Source organism: Triticum dicoccoides, chromosome 6B (assembly GCF_002162155.2).
Source record: "Triticum dicoccoides isolate Atlit2015 ecotype Zavitan chromosome 6B, WEW_v2.0, whole genome shotgun sequence".
Classification (NCBI taxonomy): Eukaryota; Viridiplantae; Streptophyta; class Magnoliopsida; order Poales; family Poaceae; genus Triticum; species Triticum dicoccoides.
The window spans coordinates 159,177,731-159,188,118 of record NC_041391.1 but is presented as its reverse complement, the minus strand read 5'-3'; the positions used below and the strand labels follow the sequence as shown (position 1 = coordinate 159,188,118).

General features: G+C 45.3%; 2 protein-coding genes across 3 annotated transcripts; both read left to right on the top strand.

The window, feature by feature from the left end:
• The first annotated feature begins 839 nt into the window (after positions 1 to 839).
• On the top strand, positions 840 to 2,570 carry LOC119322710 (KIN17-like protein). Its single transcript, XM_037596209.1, has one exon. The coding sequence runs from the start codon at positions 1,037 to 1,039 to the stop codon at positions 2,291 to 2,293; it is 1,257 nt and encodes a 418-aa protein (XP_037452106.1). The 5' UTR covers positions 840 to 1,036; the 3' UTR covers positions 2,294 to 2,570.
• Positions 2,571 to 5,292: 2,722 nt separating this feature from the next.
• Positions 5,293 to 7,222, top strand: LOC119324638 (auxin-induced protein X15-like). Of its 2 annotated transcripts, XM_037598410.1 has the most exons (4): positions 5,305 to 5,423; positions 5,587 to 5,710; positions 6,005 to 6,073; positions 6,155 to 7,222. In XM_037598410.1, exon 4 carries the CDS (start codon positions 6,477 to 6,479, stop codon positions 6,864 to 6,866), a length of 390 nt encoding a protein of 129 aa, XP_037454307.1. In that variant the 5' UTR covers positions 5,305 to 5,423; positions 5,587 to 5,710; positions 6,005 to 6,073; positions 6,155 to 6,476; the 3' UTR covers positions 6,867 to 7,222. The 2 variants fall into 2 exon arrangements, with proteins under 2 accessions (XP_037454306.1, XP_037454307.1); XM_037598409.1 differs by having other exon boundaries at positions 5,293 to 5,710.
• Positions 7,223 to 10,388: the final 3,166 nt, after the last annotated feature.

Genomic DNA, 10,388 nt, shown 5'->3' with positions numbered 1-10,388 from the left:
CTCTCTGGTGGCCCTCCTCCTGATATTTCTTCCGCCAATATTATATATATATATTTTGAAAACAATTCTTCATAAATTTTCAGGTCATTTGGAGCCGTGGAGAATATCTATCTCTTCCTCTTCATGTGAAACTTGCAAATTAAGATAGAAAATGTATTAGAATTGCATCATAAAGTGAAATAACAACCCAGAACATAATAAATAACAATACGAAAACATAATGCAAAATTGACGTATCATTCTCCGATCAGATTCATAGCTCAGGCAACCGATGGAGCCCGGTGCCACCCTTCGGCAGCGCGCGTAGCTCTCCTTCCTGGGTGGTAGTTTCGACCAACGACCTGACTTTCTCATCTCCGGATCCTCATTTGGTGGCATATTGCTTGAAATTTAGGCCGGGGCAAAAATCCCTGCTCGGTTTGCCGATGCTTGCAACAGCGACACCCAGGGGTGTCGTCCCCTTCTTGGAGGCGCTGTCATGACCTATATTTGTGCACTTTTCCATCATCCAGGGAGCCCTAGGTCCGGCTTGTTGGACCGGACGGCGACAACGCCACAATATCCTTTTCTTTTTACAGAGGCACTGTGTTGTTTCTTGGCGGCGTTCTCGTCTTTGAATTTGGAGATGTTAATCGTCGTGTTGGTTCAGGTTGTTTCTTACGGATCGTTGAACCCATTCTATATTTTTTCAATCAATGAAAATATTTCTTGGAAAAATGCACAAACTTTGCGTATTCGTGAAAAAAAATTGTATGCATGTCCGAGTCGTATACGCGTTAGCCACCGTGTCAGATTGGGTACGTGCTGGTTTGCTAATAAGTCCTCGAGATCCCCACGTCTCCAAACCGACTCCACAGTCCAATCCCCAATCCCTAATCCACCGCTTCCCTGCCCTCTCGGATCTCTCCGGCCGTCAACCACCGCTGCCGCCCGCCGACCAACCCAAACCCCGCGCCCCCACTCGCCGCGCGCCCCTCCAAGCCCCTCGCAAACCCCTCCCTCCCCTCCGCACGTTCCCGGCGGCGCAGGCGGCGCGATGGGGAAGAGCGACTTCCTGACGCCGAAGGCGATCGCGAACCGGATCAAGGCCAAGGGGCTGCAGAAGCTCCGGTGGTACTGCCAGATGTGCCAGAAGCAGTGCCGCGACGAGAACGGCTTCAAGTGCCACTGCATGTCGGAGTCGCACCAGCGGCAGATGGCCATCTTCGGCCAGGCCCCCGACCGCGTCGTCGAGGGCTTCTCCGACGAGTTCCTCGAGGAGTTCCTCACCCTGCTCCGCCGCGCCCACCGCAGCTCCCGCGTCGCCGCCACCGTCATCTACAACGAGTTCATCGCCGACCGCCACCACGTGCACATGAACTCCACCCGCTGGGCCACTCTCACCGAGTTCGTCAAGTTCCTCGGCCGCGAGGGCCACGCCAAGGTCGAGGACACGCCCAAGGGCTGGTTCATCACCTACATCGACCGCGACTCGGAGCAGGCCATCAAGGCCAGGCTCAAGCGCAAGAGGGTCAAGTCCGACCTTGCCGAGGACGAGCGGCAGGAGCTCATGATTGCCCGGCAGATCGAGCGCGCCCAGAAAGCGCAGGCTAATGGCGAAGAAGACGATGATGCTAGTGCTGATGATGACCTCGGCAGCGATGATGATGAGTATTCGGGATCAGACGAGGATGATCAGGAGGAACATCAGGAGGATGGGAAAGAGGCCAACAAGCCAACTGGGAAGATTGCGATTGCGCTCCAGCGGGCTGCGCCGCCGCCTAAGATTAATCCTTTTGATGATAAGCCAAAGATGAAATTTGGCTTCGAGGAGGAAGAGGAGGAGGTGCCCAACAAGAAGGCGAAAGTTGCAGGGAAGGCAACGGACACCAGGAGGTCGGCGATCGATGATCTGATGAAGGAGGAGGAGAAGGCCAAGGAGCGGAGCAACCGGAAGGACTACTGGCTGTGCCCTGGTATCGTTGTCAAGGTGATGAGCAAGTCGCTGGCCGAAAAGGGGTACTACAAGCAGAAGGGATTGGTGAAGAGGGTGATTGATAAGTATGTCGGGGAGATTGAGATGCTGGAGAGCAAGCATGTTCTCAGGGTCGACCAAGATGAGCTTGAGACTGTCCTCCCGCAGATTGGCGGGCTGGTGCGGATCGTTAACGGGGCTTACCGGGGCTCCAATGCAAGGTTGCTCTCAGTGGACACGGAGAGATTCTCTGCCAAACTGCAGGTTGAGAAGGGTCTCTATGATGGGAAAGTTCTCAAGGCCATTGAGTATGAGGACATTTGCAAGGTTGCTCAGTGAGATAGGATGGAGTCTCATTTGAATTCCAGAAGCAATTCCAGCAGCATTTGCAAGGTTGCTTAGTGAAATGGAGTTATGGACCCAATGTACTAGCTCTGTCTGTCTTCCTGGCAGTGTATGTGAAACTATGCTTGTGCTAGAATGTTGTCTATCTAAGAAGTTTAAGGTGTTGATGTTTCTAGTTCATTCTTGCTGCTGAAAGTACACTGCAAAAAGATCATCTGATATTTGTTCGTCTTCTGCTTGATGGCTAGAATAATATGACAATTTTGCAACACTTGCTCAACTTCTTCATATTTGTTTACAGTCAATCTTGGTACCAGTTTTTAGTTGTATAGTATTGGTAATCTGAGACATTCTGGACTGGAAATATCAGTGCGGTGCTTCTTGCTTCAGACAGTTAACAATTTCTGGACTGGAAATATCATTGTGGTGCTTCTTGCTTCCGACAGTTAACAATTGTGCATCCTCTGCTTTTATGACTTCTACCTTAAGAAAGCTGAAAAAAAGGCACTCCATGTAATTGATTAAGTTTGCTGCATAGTTTTTGTGCTCTGGCTTTGTCATCTTACTACAAGTATTCCTTAAAAAAATAGTATACATGTGGAAATGCCAATCACACTGGAGAGCTCTATCATGATTGTTCAGGCAGCCCCACCTGAATTGTTTGTACTTTAAATCTCTTACCAATTAAAGTAGTGATCTAAACACTCTTATATTTCTTTACGGAGAGAGTACCAATATACTGTTCTGTTTTCAATGGCAGTGAGACACTTTTACCTTGTCCATCTTCCCAGCCTAAAGAAACTCATCCAAGTTCAACTTTGTTACCTTAATTCTGTCCACCTTAATAAATCTTCTTCAGCTTTCTTTATAACATAATATGGAATATAACAGGATATCCAAGAAGCTGCTTTTGACATAGATTGCTTCCATTCGACTGCTGTATGTGCTTTTTATCTGATAACTTAGTTCAAACTTGCCACATGACAAATCACTTCCTAAACAACAATGTCCTGGGGAGTCTCCTGTGAGATTATAGTGAATGTTGTATCCTCAGTTTATTATGGTATTCAATCCAAAATACTTCCTCATGAGTCATGAATATGACCCTCCGATGATTACACTGTATCACTATCCATAAGACACTTCAATTCCTCCGAGTTTAATGTTGCAATCCGTAGCTCATACTAATCATTTATCTTGTTTTCAATGGCAGTGAGACACTTTTGTCCTGTCCATCTTCCCGGCTTAAAGAAACTCATCCTAGTTAGTTCTACTCTTTAGCTTCATTTATCGCATTAATTTTTTTTTCTGCATCGGCAAATAAGCATATATGGATATTAAAGGAGATCCAAGTGGCTGCTATTGAGTATTGACATTGAAATTCTCTATGTGCTTTTATCTGATAACACAGTTGAAACTGGACACATGGCAAATCCAACACTGCCCTGAGTTGTCTCATGTGACTGCAATGAATTGTTTGCACTCTCCTGAATGTTATGGTATTCAATCCAAGATACTTCCTCATGAATACCACCCTTTGATGATTATGCTGTATCACTATCTGTGAGATACTTCAGTTCCTCTGAGTCTCATACTTCATCATTTATCTTGTTATCAAGGTGTCAGTACAGCATTGTAGCTTTATCTTGACACATGAATTTTTTTATGTCATTGCAAGGACTATAGAGTACAGGCACAGCTGTCTAACTGGAACTATTGTATCTTAAGCCACAGAGAAAGAAAGAAATATCTGAATGGATGAAGCTAAATCAAAATTGTCCTCTTTACAAAGTTCTGATGGACAATGTGTTGTCCCTACCATGGTAATCATTGTGCGTGTGCTTGTTTCGGACCATAAAGTTTTCCTGATTGGTTGGTTGCATAGATTTGGTAGGTCTGACTGCAGAAAGTGACCATGTATATTGTTTAAAATTTCATTTACATATTTCGGTCCCGTCAGACAAGGTAGATAATGCAAGGTCCCTTTTTATCCTCTTATGTCAGTATATTGGTGATATTACCTTCAGTAAAAGCTAAATCCATAGATTACTGTAGTGAGAATATATTATGCAAGTGATTGTTATCATCTACTGTAGACATTTTATCCTATGTGTTTCTGCCGTGACTCAGTTTCTTCCAGAATAAATAATCTGTTACACTATAACCATTTTTTTAGCTAGAAGAATTTGAATTAACATTGTTCATCTTTCAGGCTATTAGTGATTATCTCTGAGAATACGGAAGTGATCTCCATGCATGTGCCCGTGCTACAGTCCACGCCAACTTGCCAAGCAAGGAATTCTGTGCCGGATCTGTGTCAGCTATGTGACCAATGGCATGTGCAGCCATATGCAGCCTGATCTCTGGTACTTTCCATCTGCTCAGATGCCATGTTTTCAGTTGCCATGTGCATGACATGTTATCTTAAGAAAGAAGGGGAGCAACAATTACTTCAGTTATGCATCTGGTGCAACAATTTCCGCGCCGCAGGGGCAGAACTTCTTTGCTTATTTTAAGATGTGACCCTGGTTCTGACAGCAATCTTCATCTCGTTTGAGATGTGTGGACAGAACGAAAGAATTGCTCAAGTTCAGATGCAGGTATTGCAGTTGATGCCCTGTGCTGTGCCTGATGACTGGAAAGAGGTTCCAACTTTGTGGTATACAGGCCAGAATTGAGAGCCATCTGATTCATATATATCTCTAGTTAAAGGTACACAGTGTATGTAATCAGAGGTTTAAGAGTGATCTGCATTCGTTCTTGGTTGCTTAAATGGAAATCTTTTGATTATACGGCAAACTTGCTGTCTTGCAGAGAGTTCCTGTTAGTTTACTGCTATAAACATGATGCTAGTTACTGCTATAAACATGATGTCATTGTTCATGTCTTCTTGGAAGCAGAAATCTTTCAGATAGCAACGGTGTAGATTGTTCTGTTTTGTCCGCAAAACTCAAACTTACAATCCTCCTTTTCCTCTCTTTTTTCAGGTGAATGTGGATGCTGCGGAACTGTGCTCTCAGGAGCTAACCGAACATGGGAATTGAGGGCATCGTGAAGTTTGAACACTGATATCGACGCAATAACCCCCAAATCCGTGAATGATTACCAGAAGGAAAACAGAGGAGTAAACAAATCCAAAACCGTCGATATACTATTCCGCAAGCACCTTTTTGTTTCAGAGTCAAACACTAAAACCTGCAAGAGTAGACGGGCAGTTCGCGCTGCCACCTAAAGCTAGGACTAGAGCAGTCCTTTTCCGATACATGAACTGTTATTTGGCTTTGCAGCAATGATGAGGTCGAGGCAAATCATGGTGGTGGTTGCTCAGATAAGCGGAGCAGAGCGGGCGCTGATTGCGCATCATTAGCAGGGATGAGAGAATCTTCCATCAGTTGGATCGCACTTTGAGAGGTCAGGTTTCTGACATGATATTGAAAGAACAACCTCTTCACAAATATAGAATAAAATCCAGTGGCCGTGTCCAAAACGTCAGGAATCTTTCATCGGTTTCGCACTGAACATTCCTTGCCTTTACCTCGACCAAGTGCAGTTGATCAGATGACATAACATAAGGATACCCTAGTTCCTAGTAGTAGCCACCTGTTTTAGTTTCTTCAGCAAGCTAGTAGCCAAATAATCATGTGTCCTAACTTGTGCATGATGATATGTTTATCCTTGTAACCTTTTTCTTTCTCCCTCTTTTAGGGCAGCATGGTGCTGAGGTTACTTTCTCCCATGCAAACACATGTCAAGCCAGTGAAGTGGAAGAAAAAAGTAAGTGCTTTTGGTTTCACTGCAGAAGGGAGTAGAGTCCTTCAGAGTTTGCACTACGTTTGCTAACTATGGTATTTACAGGTAATCTGATGAAGAAAGCAAAGAACTCCAAAAACTAGTGGTGCCGGCCCGTTGTTTTGCTTTGCATTAGTTTAGTATCATCCTAAGAGCAGAGCATATAAAACAGAGCTCCGGGGCTTAAACAAAGCCTCGTATCAAGCCATTGATTAGAACATCAGAGCTAACCCGTTGAACACGCTAACCCGCGACTCGAACACTCGTCCAGCCCGCTATATATTGTCAGTCCCTTTACAAGTCTTTGCACCAGGCTAAGGAGACAGCAGCAGCAGCAGCCTGAGACGAGAGAGACCCACCCACACCCACACGCACACACACACTGGCAATGGGCGAGCAAGGCAGGGCAAGCAACAAGATCAGGGACATCGTCAGGCTGCAGCAGCTCCTCAGGAAGTGGAAGCGGCTCGCGCTCGCGCCCAAGGCCGGCAGCAGGCATGGTGGTTCCGGTGGTGCTGCCGGTGTCCCGCGGGGCTTCTTCGCGGTGTGCGTTGGGGAGGAGATGAGGAGGTTCGTCATCCCCACCGAGTACCTTGGGCACTGGGCATTCGAGGAGCTGCTCAGGGAGGCCGAGGAGGAGTTCGGGTTCCGGCACGAGGGCGCCCTGCGGATCCCCTGCGACGTGGAGGTGTTCGAAGGCATCCTGAGGCTTGTGGGCGGGAAGAAGGAGGCCGTGTCCTACTGCTCTTCTTCCGAGCATGGGATCTTGTGCACATGATGGTGGTGGCCACTTGTTTTCCGTCGTCCATTTGTCCCCATTCTTGGTTCTTGGTTCTTCTGAAGGGGAATAGGAGGAAGGGTTCATCGTCTATGAGCTTTACTTGTTCCATTCTTGGTTCTCGATTCTTTGAAGGAGAAGAGGAGGAAGAGTTCGTCGATGAGCTTCACGGTTTGTACAAGAGGATGAAACGAAGGAGTCACATTCTTTTTGAGTAAAAATTGAAGGATTTGAAACAATAATAATTCACTTATTCTTTGTTCATCATTGTCATATGTAACGAATAGGTTGACTCCTGTAATCTGTTCACACTCAGTTTGATTTCTTGCTCAGCACTTGTAATAACGAGATGTCAACTCCAAGTGTCTGATGAGTTGATCTTCAAACTTTGGGTTCCTACCATGTAGACAGTACCCAATGTTTCCGTCTTGATTTGCTTAAACAACCATTCAATTAATCTGCAACCGTTTAAGGGAACTCGATGCTTTAACTTAGTAGTACAGACATCTTGTTTAAACTGCTTCCTGACACGTGGACTCCCTTGAACTGTTGTATAAGATGAGCTTCTGCGAGCCGCATTCTTTTTGAGTAAAAATGAAGTATTCCAAACAAGTGTCTTAGGCAAAAAAGAAAAAAACCCTGCATAAATAATAATTCACTTATTCTTTGTTCTTCAGTTCCATATGTAAGGAATAGTTTGACCTCTGTAATCTGTCTACACTTTGGTTGCTTTCTTGCTCAACACTTGCAGTAATGAGATGTCCTTTTTTTTCTTTGCGAATATGCAATAATGAGATGTCAACTCCATGTGTCTAGGTTGATCTTCAAACTTGTAGTCAGTATCCAATAGTTCTGTCCTGATTTACTTAAGCAGGTAGTATTCAATACTAAATCAGAAACAGCTCGAGTGAATTCAATGCTTTAACCTAGCAGAGATGCCTTGTTAAACTGCTTGCTGACACATGGACTCCCATCAGATATTTGGATGCGCTGAAGTAGCACCTCTCTTGTTGGCCAATTGGTTCTCGGGAAATTTATAGCTCGAATGTCACCGGAATTTTTCCTGGCGTGCCATGCAGCTGGCCGCCAGAAACCGACAATAGGCAAGGCTCACACATGTGCTCCGTTGATCTTCTACTCAGGAAGAATACGGCAGTACAATGCACTTATGTATTGTAAGTTGTACCATTACATTCTTCTTTCTTAAGACTTAAAAACAGAGTTCCGCGAAGAGGAAGACGTGGTACAGTTTTACACATAGCAAGAGCGCCAATTTAAGGAAAATACATGGTAAAATCGTTCAGTATGTCATCTGTTTACCCTCTTGGAAATTTCTCTCCTTCGGTGACCCGACTGCGGCCGTCGCCGCTCTTCCATCCTCGGGAGTGCATTCTTCGGTACATCCTCTGGATCATGTGCTGTGCCGGTGGCAAGGACGGTGCGCGCACGCGGACAATGTGCTTTGCGGAAACCAAGTTGTGCCCCGAAATGCATGATCTTCGCCTGCCTGGCTGACCCGTTGGCACGGAGTGGGTGGCTTCACGACCCTCCGGTGCTCCTGAGATGGCGTCTCAGCGAGGACGGGGCGTCGACCCGTTGGCTGGGCAGCTGAGGTTGCTGCCAGCCCACCCGAGTTCAAGTCTCGGCTTGGATGCGTAGTGCTCGCGGAGTTTCTCCTATAAATAAATGCCAACGAGGGATAGCCCTTGGGTTGGTCTCATTTTTTTTAGATGGCATCTCAGCGTCTGTGTGAAGTGTCTCCCCTCCTCGTGGTTTGGAAGGAAGGAACCGTCTCCATGATTGGCTGAGGGTTATTCAGCCTCTCCTTCGCACGCAACTAGGCGGTCTAGAAGCGAGCAGGTATTGTACATGCTGCCTGCCTCGGCCGTTTTTTTCACGAGTACGCGTTGATGCGTATTTCATTGATAGAGAGAAGAGAGAACAAGGGTTCGCCGGCCTTACCGCGTACTCAGGATGGCGCGGGCAAGGTAGTCAGTGAGCTGGGGAGGAGGATGCTCTGCCTCAGTACAGAAGTTCAAGCTACAGGTAAAATGTTTATACGCACTGCCTGCCTCAGCCTGACACCAGAAAACTGAGATGACGTCCCAACTATATCTGCCTGCAGTCTCCCTTCTCGTCGTGGTATGGAACCTTCTCAATGGCTGGCTGAGGGCGACATGTGATCCATCTCCCTCGGCGGGCGTTTGCCTCGATGGAGGGATGGTCATGGTGGGAAGGCACTCCCATCCCTGGCCTCTCCTCAGGCCGGCGGGTAGGCGGTCTCCCGGCGAGCAGGTATTCTAGTACTTCATTTCGAAGAAGCAAAGTACAGTAGTAGTAGTACACAATTTTTAAAGGTATAAGCGGCTCCAAAAAGTCACGTTCGAGGACGGGTGCAATAGAGCTCTATATTTTAAATACTGCCAAAATGCTATTTTGAAGTTCAAAAAATTCTGAAAATAAATCAACATGTTTATATGGATGTATATTACACATGTGCAAAATTTGATGCTGAAATAAGTAACCATGCGAGTTACACAAAAATGATAAAATCGTGTTTTGGGAAGGATGGATACTGCATGTGTTATTCACTATTTGGAAATCATCATTTTGTCATTTTTTTATAGCTTACATGTCTACTTATTTCAACGCCATGCAGTAATATACATTCATATGATCATGTAGAATTTTTTTCAGAATGTTTTAAAATTTTAAATGTGATTTTTAAAGTATTTATAAATAAGGTCCTCCGATACATCCGGGTTCCAAAAATCCACTCTGTAAGCGGCTCACCTTCAGCGAAGCTGTGAGCCTGGCCCTCGAGAACATCCACGATAGAAGGTTGGCATTTGTTGCAAAATCGGTAGCAGGAGTAAAGTACTACTTTCGTCCTGGTTTATTAGCCCTCTTGTATTTTGGGTCAACTTTTAACCTTTGATTTAACTATTAAAAAATAAGTTATATACCAAAAAAATAACAAACCTCTTTCGAAAATGAGTCCAATAATACAACTTTTGTGACATGCAACTTATATTTTATTAGTCAAACCTATGGTTAATATTCGGCACAAAATAAAAGTGGACCAATAAATTCGGACAGAGGCAGTAGTCCACATGCGGCTCTATTGGAATTCTTTTGGTGCTGCGTTTAAAGGAAGCAATACATGTATATCTTGGTCAAGCTCTGTGCTTTCATAATTTGAATTTTTAACAAAGGGTCTCGAAGGACCTAGTGCAGCTTCTCTAAGGACCCGAATAAGATGAAAAATTACATCTTGGTGCAAGAACTTTACACAAAAGACTGTAATGTAACCCTTCCTTGTTGAGCCTTCATAAGCGGGACGATCAATATTGGTCGAGTTTAGCAGTGGTGAAACTGTGTCGTTACCTTGTGGAGGCCTCGTCTTCTTGCTGTTGTGTCGATCTCCAGGGGCTAGTCTTGGTAACCAGAATGAAATCCTTGTCCATACAGTCACCGGTCGGACATGGCCGATGGTGTTTGTTTTCATATATCTTGTATAAT